Raw genomic sequence first — 20,902 nt, 5'->3', positions numbered from 1 at the left:
CAGAAGCTCTTTGGATGCTTCAAATCTCAGCCGCCATGGAAAGGACTTCAACCTGAAGTAAGAAGTTGCAACAGTGCTTTCACTCCAAAATCTTCAATGAAACATGATGATTCAGGTAGGCGTGGCTAATCGCATATAAATGTCATTTTGTGGAGACTGATCGCATGTATTGTATTGGCAGCTGCAGAAGCTCCTCGGATGCTTCGTCTCTCCAGCTACCATGGAAAGACTTCGACCTGAACCAAGAAGTTGCGGTGCTTTCACTCAGGTAAGCTTGGCTTAAAGAAACAAGCAAGGTACAAAGCTGTAATATTTTGTGGAGACGAAACGAATGCGGATTACTGAATCTGAAGTCTTCTGCTGCCAATACTTGTTGCAGTTCTGCAAGGTATTTGGGCAATTCACAAACAAATATTATCATGCCGACTCCTTCTTTCTTGTCGGGAATCATGGTTCTCGATTACACATCTTACAGAAATGTGTTGTTGGATCATCACAGAGTGTTTTGCTCCATCAATTATGAGAATTCACTTCTGTTGTTCTACGGATCCCTCTACATTCTTCAGACATGTTTGCGGATGAAAGATATGGATCGGCGGTGGATACTGTAAACATGCTAACCGTCACGACAATTAATCGAGAAAAGAAAGATATGATCCTGACTCTAATTTCTTGAGCTTAAATTATCTGTTCAAAATACTTATATTTCTTTCCTACACGAATCCTTACAATTTACAATACAATATTGGGTTGACTCTGATACATACTGTTTGTGTCGATCCAATCCAAAAAATAATAACAATTGATTTATCGACTTGTTGAGGTGAGGTTGAAGTATTTGTCTATAATTCTTAATCCCAAATTAAGGATAATCTATCAATCAATTAAATCCTTATAAACTAACTTTAAATCTTAAACTAAACTCATACTAAAAATTAAAGTTTTTACACATCACCATTGCACTCTTTCATTAAGCCATGTAATATAATAATACATCAACCTAGTCGTATTAGATAGATCTTTTGATTCGGAACACAATCCCCAATAGATAAACTCAAGATCAAGCAATCCCAAATTCCACACATTATCTAAAATTTAATTTATCTTTCTACATCTTCCTATGAATAAAATTAAACCAAAAAAAAAAAAAGTAACTACAGACATGCCTATCTATGTTAATTGAAGCTTCAACATTTTTATCATAATAATCAATTGGAAATCAATTGACTAAGATTAACCAACTACATGCAAACTTTATTTTATTTATGCTTGTATTTAAATTAATTATAAATTATTATTAGCTTCAAGTAAGTCATATATATATATATATATATATATATATATATATATATAGAGCACGTGGCGCGTGCGGTGTCTGTCACCGTTCGACGCCTTCTCTTCCTCAAAACCTAATCCAAAGAGGAACAGAGAAACCCATTAGATTCAGAGATACGGAAACGACGAATTGGGCTCCAACATCGAAATCAACCCTAGCTACGAGGTAATGAGGCCTCCCAAGTATCCTCTTGCACCCATTCCATCTCGCCATCTACTGCAAGGTCAAATAAACATTTGGTTTATTTCTTTCTCCTTCTTGTGGTGGAATTAGTGTTGCATCCGTGTGCTCACGATCTGAAGAAGATCAGGATCAAGTGGGTTTAGTAGGGTGCGTATTGCAAGTTCGTAGCCATGTCGTCGGGGAAAAAGAACTACAAGGAGAAGATGATGCGGCGCAAGTAAGTGATTCTTGTGTTTGTTTGATTTATGAAAATTTAGTCACTTCTCTCTTATTTGTTCTTCTAATTGTTGTTATTTATTTCTCCGTTTATATAGTATGATATTCTGTTGGATTGACCTTCTTTTGCTTCGTATTTGATGATATTACGAAGCAAATTCAGGAATTTCGATTGGTTTGTTTGGGTTTTCTAGTGATTTGTAAAATTAATGCAAAGCTTCGATGTATTTGTGCTAAAAAAGCAACATTTTCTGGTGTTATCACATTCGAAACATCTGCTTGCTCTGGGAGATGTATGTTAGGGTCACCTGACTGGTGTTGGGTTGAGAAAGTTCTTTTCCATATTCTTTTTTCAGTTCCTAATGCTTACCAAATTCCAAAAGCCTACCCCTTTATAATCCCCATTTGTTACAGTAATTACTATAGCTTATATGTATCCGAGATTACTAATGAAGAGTATCTTGTTCTCGCATCTTTTTGTGATACTTTTTATGTGTAAGTTGTGAGTATTCTATCAGACGAGAAAATGACCACTCTCTTTTATTTTACACTTCGGAACACAATATGTAAAGAGGGAGTAGTAACATGCTGTTTGGTGGCAAAGCATCACAATAATTGAGCAGTCAGTTCACACTGAAATGTAGTCCTTCTGGAGAAGAAATTCTTTTCAGTTAGCATAATTAAAACCTAGTGCTTAGTTTGCTTTTTTACAAGAAAATAAAATAAAATAGATCTTAATTTTTCTATGCTTTTGCTAAGAATGTAGAAAATCAAGAAAAGAGGTATTTGGGATGTCACAAGATTGGCATATGCAAGTTGATATATGTTTTTCGGCCATCAGGAAATTCTTTTAGTGAAATAGTTGTAAAGTCCAGAAGTATTACTTTGATATCCATATTCCATTGTCTTACAGCAAGGATGACTCTAGGTGTTGTTTCCTGACTTAACATCAAGCACTTATGGGCATATCTCCAATTACGAATTTATTAGCTAAGCTTAGTTGACAATAATTTCATCAAATAGTTGCTTAAAATTGAATCTGGAGCCCAGCTAGTAGTCGAAAGCTATTCTTGGTTATGCTGAGTTGTGAATGAGCAAAGTGGCTTTAGTCGAATGCCATTGCTAGCTTGCAATTAGTGCTGTAAAGACTATTTCAAGGTGCTGAATGAGGAAAAATTGGGGAAATAAAAAGCTGACAGATAGTCATATCAACACCTTTTCTCACTTCTTGTTGACTTATATTGTTATCTGATGTTTGATACGTTCATGATTTATCAATTGTTATTTTATTGACTTAAAAAAAACTCAACTGCATATGGTTTTTGTCTAACTTTTGTGTTCAAGGAGTTTCTTCTTGCTTTAGACATTATTTCGTTGTGTAATATCCCAGCATTTCTTTTTAATAGGACTGTAGATTGTAGCTAAAGATGTTAACACAGAATATTAATAATGGACAATATCTTATCATGAATGCTAAAATAAGTATCTGTAAGCAGAGAAGAGAAGCGTGAGGAACCAGAAACTCCCAGGTACAGGGATCGTGCTAAAGAGCGGAGAGAAGATCAAAACCCTGATTATGAGCCAACTGAGCTTGGTTCATTTCATGCTGTAGCTCCTCCTGGAACAGTTGATCTGAGGTATGACATCTAGGATATCTTATCTATGATACTGTACTTACTGAGAAAAATTGAACTCTTACTTTATTGATTTTACAGGTTAACTGATGCACATAAGATATCTATTGAGAACAGCAAGTATCTTGGAGGTTTGTTTACTGAACAAGTTTTATCTATATTTTCAGAGGATTGAGTTGTGTTTCCTATAAATAAATTATAGTTTCATTTCTTTGAACTGTACCTATTGGATATCCATACAAAATGATGAGTGCAAGTGATTATGGTGACATTTGTTACTATTCAGATGCTGTAATTGAATGTGATGTGTGATAATGTAACCCTAAGAATCTCTGTTTCTGATAGTACATTGGTTAACTTACTAGGTTCAAACACTTAGTTGAAGATAAAAAAGTTATTTTTATATGTAGGGCTAAACTTCTGAAAGAATTATGTTATTTAGATGTATCATTTTTCATGCTCTCATTCTTATAGCTAGTGTAAGCTATAATATATTGTTACTGGCACCTCATTAACTCTGGTTGTTATGTTGTCAGTTTGCTTTGGGGTAAAAACCATTCAAATGAGCTTAGAAATAGCCAGGCCTGAGGTAGAATAAGGTTTTCAAATGAAGAATAAAAAGTCTAATTTATAGAAGCATTGATAATATGGGCTGTTCTTATTAGGAAGTTACAAGTAAAATGCTAGTTTTAAAGAAACACTAAACAATCTGTTGCATGGACACGTGTGGGAGACCATTTAAAATTTCGCTCTCATCTGCTCAAAATTTGATATTTTTCTGCAAGAATCTTTTTGTCTATATATGTGTAGGTGCATTTCTTCAGTCATTTTTTGCTGTGTAAAGATGTGGACCTTGGACTAGTTCTTGGTACGAAGACAAAATGACATATTTGACTCTATTTTGAGAGAGTTACATGTTTTAGTATATATATATATGCCCGTCTCTTTATTTTTTAACTTTAATATGTGAGCACTCTTTAGTTATGTCCAGAAAATTTCTTTTTTAGGTTGTATACAATTACAAATCATCCTATCAAAGTTGGATGGATTTGCCATTTTTTTGTCTTCTATTGCGCTGATTCAATTGGCACACCTAGTAAGTTGGTGCATTTGTAGTTTTCCATTGGACGTATTCGTACCACTTTTGTCAATATTCTTTTGTTTCATACTTGATTGGTACTATTTGTGACTGTTCACTAATGCTGATAATTTTTATTCTATGTTTTTAGTAATCCTTTACATGAATTCCATTATCCATTATGCATATCTCTTCATTCATTTTGATGCAAAACTTGCCATATGCTATATAAGGATCATGTTGTACCGAGCTTTAAAGCTTGTTTGACTACAAAACCCTCTTTGTTTATGTTTTTATCATATTTATTTAATTTGCACTTACCTTTTCATTTCAAAATTTTCATTAGGGGATCTGGAACATACACACTTGGTCAAAGGGTTAGATTATGCTTTGCTTCACAAGGTAAGGAGTGAAATTGACAAGAAAACAGATGGTGAAGATGGGAAGGATGAACAGTCTCGGTATGTTATATGGTGAATATTGAACAAATAGTAGTTACTGTAGGATCAGATTCAGGTCTTTCAAAGTTGCAACTAGCCCAAATCTTTGTTTTGCAATAATATATATTCTTATTTAGTTATTTATACAGCTGTTGCATAATGTTTATGCAATTTTATATGGTTCAGTCGATTCGTCACTTCTGAATATGACTAAAAGTCAGGTTCTTTTGATAATTAAGGGAATTCCATCCTTAAAATGTGGTCAAAATTTAGAAACTCCATTTACATGGTTCAACAGGATATCAATATGCAACTGTTTTGCCATATCCAAATGAGTTTTCATGATATTATTTAGGGCTGGATGCTACAGTGGAGTGGGTTTTGGTGGATTGTGGGTCGTGGAAGCTCACAATTTGTAATTATGCTTAAAATGAATTGTTCACTGTCAGCAAAAAGCATCGTGGCAACTAGTAAGAAGTGATTATTCATGAATGAAGATTAAGATATTGTAGACAATTCAGATTGAATGTGGAACAGAGATTTGAGGTAATGCAGCTTATGTGCATGAATTTTCCTTGAATAATCTTGAAAGAAGTAAACTCCTAAGTAAGCTTAAGTAGTTTTCAAGGTCTGAGAAAAGCTTTAAAAATCTTTAAATTTGCCTTCGATATAAAGAATAGGGTTTGAGGGTTGATAAAGTGAATTTTTATCAGAGATATAGTGGCTGTTACTCTCAACTAGCCTTGGTCCCGGACTGGACATGCTTAGGGCACCCTGGATGAAGGTAACGAACCCCGAGTTTACATTGGATTAGAAAGACATTAGACGATAATTTGTTTTGGCTAAAGGTGAAATCAAGGAGGATAAAATGCTAGGTGTCTATGAAGAATTGTAGAATTGATTAGTTGATTTTATTGTTTTTTGTTGTGAATTCCTGCTCTTCTGAATTATGCATACAATCTAACTTTATTAGTGATAAATAACTTATGAAATGCGATAAATTATCAGTCATTGTTATGAAAGTAGATGTAAAGAGTGTCAACATTAACTTTTAAGTCAAAATTGTCACCCAGGACACTCCCGTTGCTCATAAAATAATAGTGGGATTGTATGCAAATTACTTGAATAGCTAGAAGAAAAAAACTACACGTTATAGTGTTCCAACTATTTAGGATTGACTGTGTGGACTTTTCTTGGTATAGAGCTACAGTTAAGACAATATCAGTGGTTGAATAAGAACTATTAATTTTTTATTATTGTAAATAAAGTTTTGATATGTTTACATCTTACAGCACTTGTACTAATTTAGTCACCTTGTCCAACTAGAACATCTAAAGGCCCCATTTGGGCATCTTCCTATCATCTTAAAAAGTTTAAGATCTATTTTGGCAGTAATTACTGCCTTGATGTATATACTCCTTTCTAGTTATAACATTTTGATCCTCGAGCGTCGATGATCTGACAACTGTCATATAAAGCTTCTCTTCCAATTTAAGGGGCACATAGGGTTCATTAAAACTTCTAATGGCCCTCTTCTGCTATCTTCCATTCATCATTATCTTGCAGAAATAATATATCCAATTTAAAACAAAAATCCTCTCTGTATATGTGTTTTACATTAATATCATGCACACTACACATTGACAATGGGACTCAAAGTCTTGACCATTTGATTTTGCAAAGAGCACTTGGATCACCAGGGTGTCTCCTCAGAGACTGGTAATCCTAGATGCCTAAAATACTTGTAGGATCTTATGCATCTATTTAAGTATTTAACTATACTCTCAATTTTTTTTTTTTACAATTTCTAGAGTTACAATTCATAAATTCAGTTTTAGTTCTACTTGGTTTAAGACCCTTATTTTCTTGAATTTGACTCCATATAATTTTTTTTAAATTAATCCGATTTTCATTAATGCAAACAATATTATTTAGGAAGCTAAATTATGATGAGAGTTTATATTGAATATGACAACGATTTAAAAAGGCGCTCGGGCGCTCGCCTAGGCGCTCGGGCGAGGCGAGGCCCGAGCGCCTCGCTAATCTCCCAGGCGGCGCGCTTCAAACAGGCGCCGCCTGGGCGCTCGCTCGAGCCCAGGCGCTGGGCGCTTCGGGTGAGCGCCTGGGTTAACTAAGGCGACCGAACTAGGATTTTAGGTCTGGTTCAGTCCTGGTTCGGTCTCCGATGGTTAGTTGGTTCAATCGAACCAACTAAAACTGCTATAAGTGACAACCGAACCCTAACCCTCGCCGCTGCCACTCCCGATCCCGATCCCGCTGCTCGCCACTGTCGCTGCTCGCAAATGCTGCTGCTGTCGCTGCTCGCAAACGTTGCCGTTGTCGTCGCTCGCGCCTCCCGCTGCTCGCCGCTCCCGCTCCCGCTCCCGCTCCCGCTCCTGCTGTCGTTGTCGCTGCTCGCAAACGCTGTCGCTGCTCGCAACTCTTGCTGCTCGTCGCTCCTGCTCCCGCTCCCACTCCCGTCACTTGCCGCTGTCGCCGCTTGCCGCTGTCGCTGCTTCCTTACACTTCGTTGCCGCTGTCGCTTCCTCTTTTCTCAGTCAGCAAGCTCACCACCCCCTTACACTTCCTTCTTCTCCTTCTGTTAACAGTATACTGTATACTGTTAATATTGTTAGGTTTATTTGAAATTATTAATTTTTAATACTGCTAATAGATTTTCTTAATTTAATAGCATATTTTAATTTAAAATTTTAAATAATTATATTTATTAATTATATTATATATTTTTATATTTTAGCGCCTCGTTTTGCTCGGGCGAGCGCCTAGCGCCTTGGGCGTTTTTGGACCTTGGCGCCTTTTGGCGCCTAGCATTTTTTAAATCACTGGAATATGGCTAGTAAACTCAACCATTAGCAAAATGAGAAGAAGAGGACCTGAAGCCGGTTCTTAACTGTCTCATTTTCTAAATATGTAATCATCTTTTTACCGAGGAATGAGCATGCTGATGTGCCACCTGTGTTGGCATGGTATTGACAATGACATTGTGTTGTCATGGTATTAAATATAGCATTGTACTGACAAGGAAATGTACTGACATTGCACGGAATATGGCTATTTTTCGAAGTCGATACTATATTTTCCATAGTTTGGACTTCCATAACGTTTCCATATCTTCATTAACACTACTGACACCAATTAATTCCTGTTCCTTACAGAACTTCCAAGGAAGACCAGCCGCTTACATTTCGTACTGCAACTGCCAAGGTTCATGAGCTCATCCAATGACTATCTTATTGGGAGTTTCTTTTGTCTATATTGCCTATATGTTGGGATACCCTAGCGGAAAAATTTTCTTGAGTTTCATATTGCTAATGTTTTTTTCCATTATTGCAGTCAGTGTATCAGTGGATTGTCAAACCACAAAGCAATATAAAGGCAAATGAAATGTTTCTTCCTGGACGGATGGCATTCATTTTTAACATGGTAAAATTTTCTTTTGTATTCTATCTTTTACCATTGTAGGATACAAGTATACAACATTGTTGTCCTTGCATAAACTCCGTGATTCTTCATTCTTCATCATATTAGCATGTGTGCTGTTAGTTTTTTGTTAGAATTATAGTATACTTCCATAAAGGGACTAGAACATAGTATATATCAGGGTTTGTTGTGCCGTGGCATATTGCCTGGTACAGGTGGTATGTAATGGTCCGATAGGAGACCAGTATGAGTAGTACATATCGGTCTGTCGGTATGTCCCATCGTACCATGTGTCAGTATGTTGGTACAGATTGGTACATATCATACCGATCGTTGGTCGGTATAACGGTATGGACCGATAAGACGAACCATGATATATATCTTGCATTATTGTTATTAAAAGTTTTTACTCGTAAATGATCGGACATACAACATGTTCCTTGGAGAAGTTTGTTTCTCTTACTCTTTAAGGTTATGGTTTAATTTGCTTGCTTGTGACATCCCAAATATTTGAAGTGGCAAGTATTCAGTTGAAATGTTGCTCCTGAGCACATTTGTTACTTGAGATAAAGCCTTAAAGTTACCTACGAACTAAAGCTTTGTTAATTGGCCTTGGACATGTGTGTTGTCTGTAGATGCATTTCAATTTCTTAAAGTTTCTTTTTTGTTCTTATACCAACCAATCTGCCATTGTCAGACACTGACTTTGTTTTTCTTTGGTAACTATGATATGCCATTTTTTACTTAAGCAATTTAAGTATATATGATATTGTCATCATTACAGATTCGAGACCTGGATTTACTTTAAGGAATTTATTTTCTTTTTCACTCAGTTCTGATATTATTGATCTTTTGTATCTATATTTGATTTATTTTGGTCTGTAAAGAATTTTATCGTCTCACATACAATTATTACTTGTGCTCTTTACTAGGAGGATGGCTTATCACATGATATCCCTACTACTCTTCATAGGAGCAAAGCTGACTGCCCGGTCCCAGAAGTACTTAGTCTTCCACTCTGACATGATTATTATTATTTAATTAATTAGTTAATGTCACCCTTACCCCATTGATCCTGCAGGAAATGGTTACTGTCAGCGTGGATGGTTCTGTCCTTGAGCGGATTGCTAAAATAATGACATATCTTCGTCTTGGATCATCAGGGAAGGTTCTTAAGAAAAAGAAAAAGGAGAAAGAAATTAAAGGTATCACGTACAATTTGGAAAAGTAACCCACATGAGAACTAATTAGATTCAACTTTTTTTTTTGGACCTTTGACTTGATATGACTTAATTGTCAGGAGAAATTATATTTATTATGCAAGAATAATATGATCACAGTACTGGAAGTTGCACTTGTTAATATCGACCAAGGTTTTAAACACTGTAGCTTGCTGACTGATACAGGTTGTAGATACTGCTTCAATGCTGGACCACTTTGTGAATCAACCATTCTAACAGAAGCTAAGAGGCAGGCTATAGCGGTTATTTTCAGGACTGAACTAGTTGGTTTGAGTTTATCTTGATATAAATGCTAAAACAAATGGTAGATCGGTTTAATTATAAAATTTCTTCACTGGCTTGACACTGGGGATGAACGAGATGGAAAAGTGAAATGAAGTAGGAAGTTAGTATAGATTTTTTACTTGTGTACTTTTCCTTTTTTTATCTTTATTGGTGGGTACTGGGACCCACACCAATTTGACATGGAACTGGTATGGGTAGGGATGTCAAGATTGAAAACCTTGGTATCAATCATGGCAGCAATTGTGACCTAATTCATTTGGTCTAATCTAACTAAAACTAAGAGGTTGGCAGCAAAGTCGCAGCTATCAGAAGAGAGAAGTTCAAATAGATACCAAACAATTTGGAGATAATTAGGAGGCAAAAGAAGCATAGTAAGAAAGGAGAAAGTGGAAGAAGAAAAAAGACTAGGTTAGAGATATACTGCCACCCAGAAAGAGGCCTTTCATATGTTCTATCTGGGACAGTCTTGCTGCTTTTGAATAGGGACTTCTAGACCTTGTAAGACTTTTAAAAAAGATCAGAGAGAAGAAAAAGAGCTCCCTGGAATATAAACTGGATGAGTAAGAGACTTGTTTAATGTTTGAAATTGGCTGTTTAGCAACCTCTCAGTACCTTTCTGTTGAGATTAATTGACGGCGATGTGGCTTGTTTGACTTTTCTGATTTGGAGAACTGGCCAACCCAAAAGCAGCAAACAAATGGGATAATGGTGCTGGTTGGTCACAATGATAGGTTTAAGGACTATTGCAAAGTAATTGCTTGGGGATATTCTGCCAGAAGACAAGCAACAGCAAAGGGCCTACAATCTTGGTTTTCTTATAGAATTTTCACAACAAAGTAATAGATAGTCCAAACAATGCTCTGTTGGTAGATACCATAAGTGAAGGTAACATGGATCACCTTTATAATGAATAGTACCTGTTACAGATAACCGAGGAAGTCCCTAGATTGACAGAAGAAGTAGAGAAAGTGATGAGTTTATTGAGAGAGGAAGTCCACTGGTCAGTACACTTCTTTCAATAAAAAAGCATTCACATGTATTGAAAGGGAACTTTTGGCATCTCTTTTCTATAAAGAATTAATAGACCTATTCTATGAACAACTGAACTATTTTGCAACATTCTTCATGTATATTTGTAACTTTTTAAATAGCTGTTGACTTTCACTTTTAAATTGATTTAAACCATTTGGATCTGGAGACCAATTATACTGACAATATTAACTAAAACTCTTATTCGAAGATGATCCAGAAACTAAAGAAATTAGCTTGCTGAGCTAAACCATAGTTAATTGTTTTCACTGGCAGGGAAGATTTCTGGAATTGCTAATGGTCATGATGAAGAGAAGCCTGGACAACACTCTAGTGACATCAGGAAGCCCCATCCACAACGAGAAATGGCACCTGCTCATCGCAAGAGTAATGTTGATGCAAAGGAGAAGAAATCTCTTCCTATTGCTAGAATTGAAGTGGATGACATATTTCTAGGCGATGGAGTTGATTACGTTGTTCCTAGTAAGGACATGAGTCAAAGCCCAGTTTCAGAGGACATGGAAGAGTCTCCACGTATCCGAGAGAAGCAGTCTTATTTCAGTGAACCTGTTTATGGTCCCATCCCACCTCCTGAAACCGCTCAAGCATGGCAGCAAACAGTGAGTTCATTCTAATTTGATTTTCTTTCTAGTGAAAAAGTGGTCACTGCTTATATGAGAAATGATTGTAGTGATACTTTATTTCTGGTAAAAGATAGATAAAATTTCATAGGATTATTTGTCATGGGAACTTGGTATGATTAGGTTTAGAAGATTCTTCATGATTCTTGATCTTCCTCTTGTTCATGCTTTGCTTAGCCTGAGCTGGTCAAAGAATTCAGCCAACTTCATATTTTTTCATCTTAATATGAATGTTCACTCTTCTTACCTCTATCTTGCAGAACGGGTATGATGCCATTCAAGCTCAAATGGTGGCCGCTGGATACCAAGGAGAGTGGTCAGAGTATCAGTACACTGAACAATTGGCCTATCCTGAACAGTATCTGCAACAAAATATGCAGGGCTATGATGCATTGGCAGGAGCAAATGTATCCCAAGATCCACGTTTTATGACTCAAGAAGACAAGGACCGTGGTTTAGGGTCTGTTTTTAAGCGTGATGACCAAAGGCTTCAAAAACTAAGGGAAAAGGATTCTCGTGAGAAGGATCCAAATTTTATATCTGAAAGTTACTCCGAATGTTATCCTGGTTATCAGGAGTACAATCATGAGGTGATAGACAGTGATGATGAAGATGACTTGTCAAAAATGGACATGGGCGGCCGTGTAAGTAATCCTTTGTTTTAGAAAATGTTTTCTGGTACATAAACATCCTGTAGAGTAGATCTAATTTTCTGTTACCTTTTCACTTCTTTTAATTCATCAATCTGCTAAGATTATCTTATATGACATGCATTGTGAATATTTCTGAAAAAAGGAGCGGCCTAGTGCATGAGGCTCCCATTAATTTGGGGTTTGTCAATGTAAGCAAGAACCAAGGAAAGAAGTTGCTTTCGTGACTAAAAACCCTAAAATAAATTTAAAGGTCTGAAGTATAAAGGGCAAACCCAATGTACAAGGAAGGCTTCTGCCAATACGGGGTCTGGGGAGGAAGTATTTGAATATAAAATAGTGCTGCACAATGTTCCTAGCAGTTTTATGGCATTAGATTTTGATGCAATTTTTTGGAGGAAGAACAGTAAATATTTGTCCTGCTAACTGATACAACTGTTTTTTGAATCCCTTGTTTTACCTAAGCTAGTTGCTAAGCTCTTTCACTTGTTTACTTGCAGTCAAACATGTTTTGCTGTTATTTTTCTATTTTCATGTGCAATATCAAGTCACTCATATCTGTCTGTCATGGTTGAATTGTGGTTAATTATCCTGCTGCTGCTAATGTTTTAAGTTTTACAAATAAGTACAACAGGCACATATTTTAAAATGCATGCCCTTGTATCAGCATCGTTTGTTTACTCAAACAAGCAATATTGGTACTTGCTTTTCTTTTCTGATTTTTAACGAACAGTTTGATTCTATGCTAAACAATTGATGTTGTACTGGATTATTTTATTTGATATTAGTGTAGAGATAAAGCATAGTTCATTGGATTACCAGGTCTTATCCATCTCCATATTCAGGAAGTAGGTGATCCAATAGTTGGTATGCAGAGTTGGTTTTATTTTTTTGGCATTTGGCTGGGATGGACATAGTATACATGATTGGTCTGGTCCAATCCAAAAGCCCTCATGGGACATTTGTCCACCCAGTTTGGCCATGATGGAACGATCAGTCTAATTGATCCCAGTCGATTCAATTAGCTGCTTCCAGACAATCGGGGTCTAATTTGAACTTTCTAGTCATGCTAGTTATCGGAAGGACATACTGATTCTGATCACTAATGATCCATAAAGTCTGTTGGCACCAATGATGATGCTAAATCACATAGCTGAATCTGAAGCTGAGTTTGGTTGTGTACCATGCATGAAGATTCTCGAAACAATCTATGATATCTTTCTGAGATACAGCAAGTAGTAGTGAGTTTGTGCATAATTGAAGAAACCTTGTTTGCAGTATAATCATGGTGTTTGGGATTGCATTCCATTGCCATGCCAATCACAGATTGAACATGTAATGTGCTCGATCATGCCATGCTTTGCACTTGCTGGTGCATATAGAACCCAAGAGAAATTGCTCCTTTTCTGAAAAGATATTCTAATGTTTCATGTGGTGTCTTCTGCTTTTAATACACCTGCATGGTGGCATACTCTTCATCCTACAGTTGCATTCATCTTTATGTTATTGAGCTTTATTTTGCTAATACATGATTCTGGAACAGGCAAAAGGTCGTCTTCACAGGTGGGATTTTGAGACAGAAGAGGAGTGGGCTAAGTACAATGAACAAAAGGAGGCGATGCCAAAGGCTGCTTTCCAATTTGGAGTCAAGATGCAGGATGGACGGAAGACGAGGAAGCAAAACAAGGACCAGAAGCTTACTAACGAGCTTCACAAGATCAATAAAATCCTCGCAAGGAAAAAGGCAGAGAGAGAGGGCAATGATGACGGTGGGGAGTACAATGATGATCCGCAACCTGGAAAGAAGCTTCGGATCTAAATCTCAGGTTGTATAACAGGTGTATTGATACATCTAACTTGAATCTTGGACTAACTCGAGTGACTGGATAAGTGTTGTAGTTTGTTTCCGATCGTAGCGTATACAATGTGTGTGACAGTGTACTGGTATGAAATCTAGAATTTTTGGGAATGCAAAAAGTTTCCAAGGTATTTAATCAGCATTCTTCATATTGATTTGACTTATAACTAGAATTGTGGCTTTACTATGGAATGAATTATTTATTTGATTTGACTTTTTACATATTTGATTTTGTTGTTGTTGTTGTTAGTGTCCATATCCTTTATGCCATCCCATTCCTCTCATTCCTGCCCTCGAAGGTTTTCATTCTCTCCTTTGTCATCTATCTTCTTCATTCTCCCTATCTCTTTCAAGTGTGTCCATTAATCTCTGCTCCCTCCCATGCTTAGCTTGGCGTTGGCCTCCTCCCTCGACTTCCAGGTTCAGCCCAAGGTGTGTCTGGTTCAGTTGGCTTCCCGAGGTGGTGGCCTCAGTCCTCATTGCCGTCGATGGTACTTCTTTTTCTCTTATTTATCTCAGTATGAGTAGGCTTGGTAGATAAGTCGACATCTTTTGCTCTCATTGTTCAGTATTTAGATTTTTGATGGAATAATATATCCAACTTCTTCTATTTGTGGATTGTAATGATGTGTTCTCAGTTACAATTGACATTTTTCTTCTCTTTGATTTACTGTTTACCAGTATTCTCTCTCTTTTAAACACCATGAACGCTTATTTAGTTGCAAAAAGCAGAGAATCTATAGTGTTATGGTGTAATGCTTTCTTGTCCAAAATTTCCACAGTACTTTAATCTTGTCAAAGGGTACTTCTTTACATGAATATCTACAGCAGATGGTAGAAAGAGTGCCCTGTGAACCCTAAATCACTTTTAAACAGCCGAGGAGGATATGTATTCAGGCTTAATGCTGAGCTTCTTAACACCGAGGACAAGTCTAAAAGATCTCAGCATAAAATGTATATGATGTGTCCAATACAGATACAAGAATTCTGACTTCGAGTTTGCTAGTAAAGAGTGGAGTAAAGCATTTTTCTGGGTAAAAACATCTCTCTACTTCAAGAGAAGCTTCAACATCAACTACTTGGGTAAATTATGCAGAATTATGAATGACAGATCTGAGAAAAAGTCCTTCGACTCCTTCTGCTGGAATCATCACATTGAAGAGATGATGCAACTGTCGTCGGGTGTTATTTCCACCAGAAATGGTTTGTTTACTTTTTGTTTCTGCATCATTCTTCCACAGATGTACAACGGAGGATATGGTGACAACAACACAAATCTCATCCTTCAAAATTTTCTATCGCAACAGAAGGAGAACATTAACATAAAAGAGACGATCACTTCCGGAGTGCACAAATCGCTTCCGGTACACAAAACTCCCATTCCATTTGTTTTGCAACAGCAAGAACGAACACCCTCTATCGGTCTCAGACAGACAGATAGTTGGTGGGCTGATATCTAAAGGGAAAGCAAAAGAGAAGGATATCAAAGCCAATCCCGTATGATCTTTGATGGCCCCTTGGTGGATTCACTCCATCAGTCTTCGACGTCTCCGTGGCTCGTGGACTGCACCAAAAAGCACGAGGTATGATTACATGCCATGAATGAAGATATTGGAATATGATTTGATCTTTTTTTTTTTCTTTTCTTTTAAGCTATACCTATGACTCACTGGAGGCGCGAGAAAAATAATGAACAGATAGATAGATGTGTAGGAACGGACATCTAAACAACAAGAAAGAAAATGATTGAATAGATGAATCTTCGGAGTATTTTTTTTATTCACTTTTAAGTAGTTTTAATCTTTTTTACACTATCAGTATCAATTTTTTCATCTAAAAGCTTAAGCCAGGCTATGATTATACAAATGAATGATGCTATTAGAATATCTAATTGTATCTCTAACTCACTAGTGGTTCAAAAAATAAATGAAAGATGTGTAGGAACGACATATCCAACAACAACAATAAAAAAAGAAAAGTAGAAAAGGATTGAATATAGGAACTTCCGAGTTTTTATTTTTAAACACTTTAAGTAGCTTTATTCTTTTTTACATTATCAGTCAGTATCAATTTTTTCATACAAAAGCTTAAGCCAGTAAATTAGATTAATAGTAATAATAATAATAATAATAATAATAATAATAATAATAATAATAACAATAATAATAAAAAGGAGAGTATATACTGATGGAATGGATGGGGGACTCGGGTCGGATCTGACGGCGTCCAAGTCCTGCAGGTGAGCCACCTTCCTCGAGAAGGACTTGGTGACAAAGCGGTCCGCCTCGCCGGCCACGTGCTCCGGCTCCTCCACCTCGGCCATCATCTCCCTCTTCTTCTTGCTCACGCGAGCGCCGGGCGAGTGCGCCAACTGCTGGTTCGCCGCGTGCGCGCCGATGGTCAACGCCATCAGCACCAGCCCCAACATCACGCCGATCGGTGTGAACTCCGCCTTCGATTCCCTGATGGCACCAAACGTTTCACAACTTCTATGTACATTCATATACGTGTATTCATGCATGCATGCGTTCACGTATAAATAACTTATTGAGCTCGTCAGCATTAACGGACTAGATATACGAAGGATTGATGAAGGTATGTATGTGACGAAGTCGGACCTCAGCTTGCTGCCATGGTCATGATTGATAAATCCAGCGCCTACCGATGACATGGGCTTCATCTTGGGTGTGGTCGAGGTTGAGAGGCGTCGTGTCGACCCCACGCGGCGCGCTACCGATCTCCAGTGTCCCTGTAGGGGATTACGGAGGAAGGACACGCCATTAGTAAAGCAGAGAGAGAGAGAGAGATATGTGGATTTGTTGGTGGTGAAGAACCTACCGCTGCCATGATCGATGAGAAGATGCGTCAAACAAAGTTGAGCTCGCCGACGAGAGTCTGTCTCTTAGCGAGGGTTGATATAGGCATGGGGAGAGAGAGTGAGTTCTTGACACGTGGCGGATGCAAGTGACAACGTGATGTAGGTAGGTCTCAGGGACGGGAGGAGGGTTGAAGAAAAGGTCAACGGAGGTAGCGGAGGCCCGTTGACCGAGTTGATTCGTACGTGGATTTGCCGTCGAGAGTCAGAGCAGGAAGTTCCCTTTGACCCAAAATAAAAATGGATGAGACGCTCGCGTTATTATTTGGACTTGAGGCCCATACGCTCATAGTCAACTAAAACAATGATCGCCAAGAATTGGGTCAACCATTTTTATTTGAATCGAACCAGCCAACGAGCTTCGGATCACAGGATGACTAATCACACCGATGAATCAATTGATCAGACACGTATTTAATTAGATATATTTTAATATAAAAATAATTTTAAGAAAGTTTATATGTAGCATTAGAAGATATTTTTATAAAAATGTCCCTTTCACGATGGTTCATTTTGATTTATAAAACATGAAGAAAGCACATTATCATGCAAAATAAGCCAAATGGAATAATATCAACCAATTAAAAAAAAAATTGAGTATTTATTCCAACATAAAGATTATGTTGTCATCGTGAGCTTTTCACTTCTTTTCCAGCACATGCTTCCAATGTCTAATCTCTTGTTTTATTTCGATTACATATATATATATATTTTGGATCGGTTAATTCCTTGTCTCTTAAATTGTATTCTACTCGGATGAGAAGATTAAAGACACACAACCGAGGAGTCGGTAGTAATTTTTTACTTTTATAAAATTGTAAAACATTATTCGTTTTCATTGAATAGATAAAATAAGTTCAAAGAGAATCCAAGACAACCTTATATCAGAGTTATATTGAATAAATGACATACGAGATACCAAAAAGGTGAGGAGAGGAATGATCGAGGAGGTTAAGCAATGGGCGAAGAAAGAAAGACTAGTAAATAAAGATTTTGTTGTAGGAGGAAGGAACGAATGACGAGACATAATAGATGGGCGAAGAAAGAAAGACTAGTAAAAAAAAGTTTTGTTGGAGGAGAAAGGATCGAATGACGAGACATAATAGACGGCCGAAGAAAGAAAGACTAGTAAATAAAGATTTTGGTTGGAGGAGAAAGGATATGATGAGAGGCAATACGCGTCCGAGGGAACAAAATAGGAAGATAAAGAGACGGACGGAAAATGATAAAGCCAAGGGAGCAATACTTTTTTCGTCTGTATTATTAATTTAATATAAATATCTTCAACAATAACTTATAAGAAAACCTAAAATGGAAATCATGCGAACCATCCAAAAACGTCTCCAGTCAATTGATCCATCATTATTTACCAACAAGATTGTACTGCATTGTTCGATTGAATTTTTCTTAAAAGCAGTAAGCAAATTTTGTAAATTTACTTGAATTACATTTGAGGGATTTTAAGTGGTACAAACATCATAAACATAGATAATAACCTCACAATTTGCCAATATTTCCATTGCTCTCTCTCTCTCTCGCTTCAGCGGATGAGAAGAGAGAAGAAAAGAGTAAAAAAAAGAGACAACTTGAGCATTAAAAATCTCACAAACATGAAGAGTTTCTTTCTTAGACTGCAGAAATTATTATAATAACCATATTCAAATTAATGCACCAAAAATAATTGCCATCTTTTAGCTGAAAACATAACCATTATTCGTAGGTAATCATATGAAGTAAAAGCACACCGGAGATGTAATTGGTTGAATACATAATTTGCAAGTCATAAATTGCGTTACACCTCGGTCACCTTATATATCTGATTTGTTGTTGAATGACTCCACAATTGATATGGGCGGTTCGATAGGGCATAGTTAATAGTCTTTGCAGAGATGTAAGCGAGTTAACCCTAACAATACTACTACATGCTTCACCGTACATGGAAGCTTAACTCACATATAACATTACTCTAGAAAAAGATAAAGGTGAGAATAATTCATCAGTTCTCAATGCATAATTTATAGAGACCCCTTTAGCTCTTCTACAACTGCTTCTGAAAGAGGGTTGAGAGCATTGCTTTGCTTTGAAAGCACAGCTTAATAGTCGAACAGATATTGAACCAAGAAAGTAGAAATCTTTAAAATCCCATTCCTTCTTTCCAATTCATGATACCATTCAACTAAATAAAAGAAGATAATTCAGTACCTGGGAGGATTACACTATTTAGAAAGTAACATATAAAGGGAAGAACCCTCTCCTCATAAACATCTCAAATTTTTTATGTCGGCTTTCATCACAGCTGACAAATACATGATAATGAGAGTAATAATAAAGGGATGAACCCTTGGGTGGGGTTTGGGTAACACGAATTCCTCAAATTGAGGAAGGATGATTACTCCTCCAGGTGATTATGTCAAGCAGAACAAAGAAAAAACCCGAAGGCACAAAACTCAGAAAACTATCAGCAGCATCATAATCACTACTTTTTGCCAAGGTCACCATTACTAGCAATGTATCTGTACAACTGGACCGAAAGGATGACGATAAAAGCTCCAGAAGATAGCCTTATTTCCAGGTTTATTGAAACAATAACAGACAACCTCACCCCGGTGAGTTTTTTCTCGCTGCATAAATTCGGTAAGCACCCAATCCTACAACTGCTACAGCAGCTCCAACTGTATGGCAAGGCAAACAAACAATTAAGACACAAAAGATAAGAGTCAACAGCAATATAAAGAACAGCATACAGTTTTGAGGCTTTAGAAGATACAGTCATCATTCATAATCCCTGGAACCGCAGGCACATATATATGCATGCATAAAACATTAAGTAAATCCTCTTTAACATAAAGATGGATGGACAAATGAGAAGGGAGCATAATAGATTATGTTAACAGTCTTAATAGGAAAAGGAGTTCGAGAGTTACATTGGAGAATAAGAAACTTGTGTCCTAGTACTAACATCAGTTTGGTTCTTATTGAGAACAAAGTAATCTAACAAAGTAATCTGACGTAGAAACTGCTGCTAGTGTTTAACCAATTTCATTGTCTACTACTAATTCATTACATATGTCCTCGTATCCAGAACAGTTCCAATTTCACTGCAGAATATGTAAGCATCATCTTTCTGAATGCACTTTGCCTGGAAACCAATATCCTTTAAAAGAAACCGTGGCAACTTTCCAACGTAAAATTATAAGAAGGCACAATTTATAGATAAAATGAGAGGATAATCAATATTCAGAGATGAAAAAATTGAAACTCTTAGGAACAAACAGAGAATTAACTTAGAAGGTAAACAGAAAAACATGTGAATATCATGTGTTTGAGCAAGACTAAAGTTCATTAACAATTTTGCAGTGATTTAAAAAGCGTTAGGCGCCAAGGTCCCAAAACGCCCGAGGCGCTAGGCGCTCTGTCACGGATTTAGCTGGAATTGCCTAAGCCGTGAGGCACCCTTGCGGCAAAGACGCGAACTTACCTTGAGTTGCCTAAGTTGCGAAGCACACTTGCGCCAACTTCTCGGACTTAGCTAGGATTGCCTAAGTCATGACGCGCCCTTGCGATATGCGTCCGCAAAGGGTCAGCCAATTTGCAACCTCACTCAGGTCCCGAAGGACCTATAAAAGAGAAAGTTGATTAGTTCGAAAAACGAACGACGAACAAGTCCCGACGTCTCGCGGAAAGGGAAGCTTTACAAGCAATTCAGCGAGCACCTTGCGTGCATAAGAGAAGAGGAGGAAAACAAGGATTTTAGAAGGTATAACGAACAATTGTAAGTCTACAAACAACTGCTCACCGGGTGCTAGGCGCGAAGGCAAGTTCTTGTCAAGTTAACGTACGAACTTGTGAAGATTTTCCAACGCCCGACAATATACCGAAGCCCCATCCAGTCCTGTGCCACCCGGGGGGTTCCAAGGTGTTGAGATGGTTGACGTTTTGGGTGCAGCTGTGGCTTGCAGAAAACAAGCCGTGGCATGCGAAAACGGAGCCATTTT

General features: G+C 37.3%; 3 protein-coding genes across 5 annotated transcripts in view; 1 reads left to right on the top strand and 2 right to left on the bottom strand.

Moving 5' to 3' along the window:
* The first annotated feature begins 1,361 nt into the window (after positions 1-1,361).
* On the top strand, positions 1,362-14,181 carry LOC135595953 (suppressor of mec-8 and unc-52 protein homolog 2-like). Of its 2 annotated transcripts, XM_065087516.1 has the most exons (12): positions 1,362-1,501; positions 1,610-1,736; positions 3,232-3,372; positions 3,451-3,500; positions 4,794-4,908; positions 8,064-8,112; positions 8,242-8,331; positions 9,261-9,329; positions 9,410-9,533; positions 11,160-11,503; positions 11,785-12,168; positions 13,718-14,181. In XM_065087516.1, exons 2-12 carry the CDS (start codon positions 1,690-1,692, stop codon positions 13,991-13,993), a joined length of 1,689 nt encoding a protein of 562 aa, XP_064943588.1. In that variant the 5' UTR covers positions 1,362-1,501; positions 1,610-1,689; the 3' UTR covers positions 13,994-14,181. The 2 variants fall into 2 exon arrangements, with proteins under 2 accessions (XP_064943588.1, XP_064943595.1); XM_065087523.1 differs by lacking the exon at positions 9,261-9,329.
* Positions 14,182-15,120: 939 nt separating this feature from the next.
* LOC108951859 (uncharacterized) lies at positions 15,121-16,768 on the bottom strand. The gene is made up of 3 exons (XM_065085344.1): positions 16,651-16,768; positions 16,218-16,494; positions 15,121-15,327 (listed from the first exon to the last, which is right to left on the bottom strand). The coding sequence occupies exons 1-3, from the start codon at positions 16,710-16,712 to the stop codon at positions 15,121-15,123; spliced, it is 546 nt and encodes a 181-aa protein (XP_064941416.1). The 5' UTR covers positions 16,713-16,768.
* A 2,250-nt stretch (positions 16,769-19,018) lies between these two features.
* LOC103972852 (mitochondrial Rho GTPase 1) overlaps positions 19,019-20,902 on the bottom strand; it is a 48,311-nt gene continuing 46,427 nt past the window's right edge. For both annotated transcript variants that reach the window (XM_065087507.1, XM_009387230.3), the window contains one exon: positions 19,019-19,579. In XM_065087507.1, coding sequence (XP_064943579.1) covers positions 19,506-19,579 — 74 coding nt within the window. In that variant the 3' untranslated portion in view covers positions 19,019-19,505. The remainder of the gene's footprint in view (positions 19,580-20,902) is intronic.

This window comes from Musa acuminata, chromosome BXJ1-2 (genome assembly GCF_036884655.1).
Source record: "Musa acuminata AAA Group cultivar baxijiao chromosome BXJ1-2, Cavendish_Baxijiao_AAA, whole genome shotgun sequence".
Taxonomy (NCBI): domain Eukaryota; kingdom Viridiplantae; phylum Streptophyta; class Magnoliopsida; order Zingiberales; family Musaceae; genus Musa; species Musa acuminata.
This window is presented reverse-complemented; position numbering and strand designations above follow the sequence as displayed.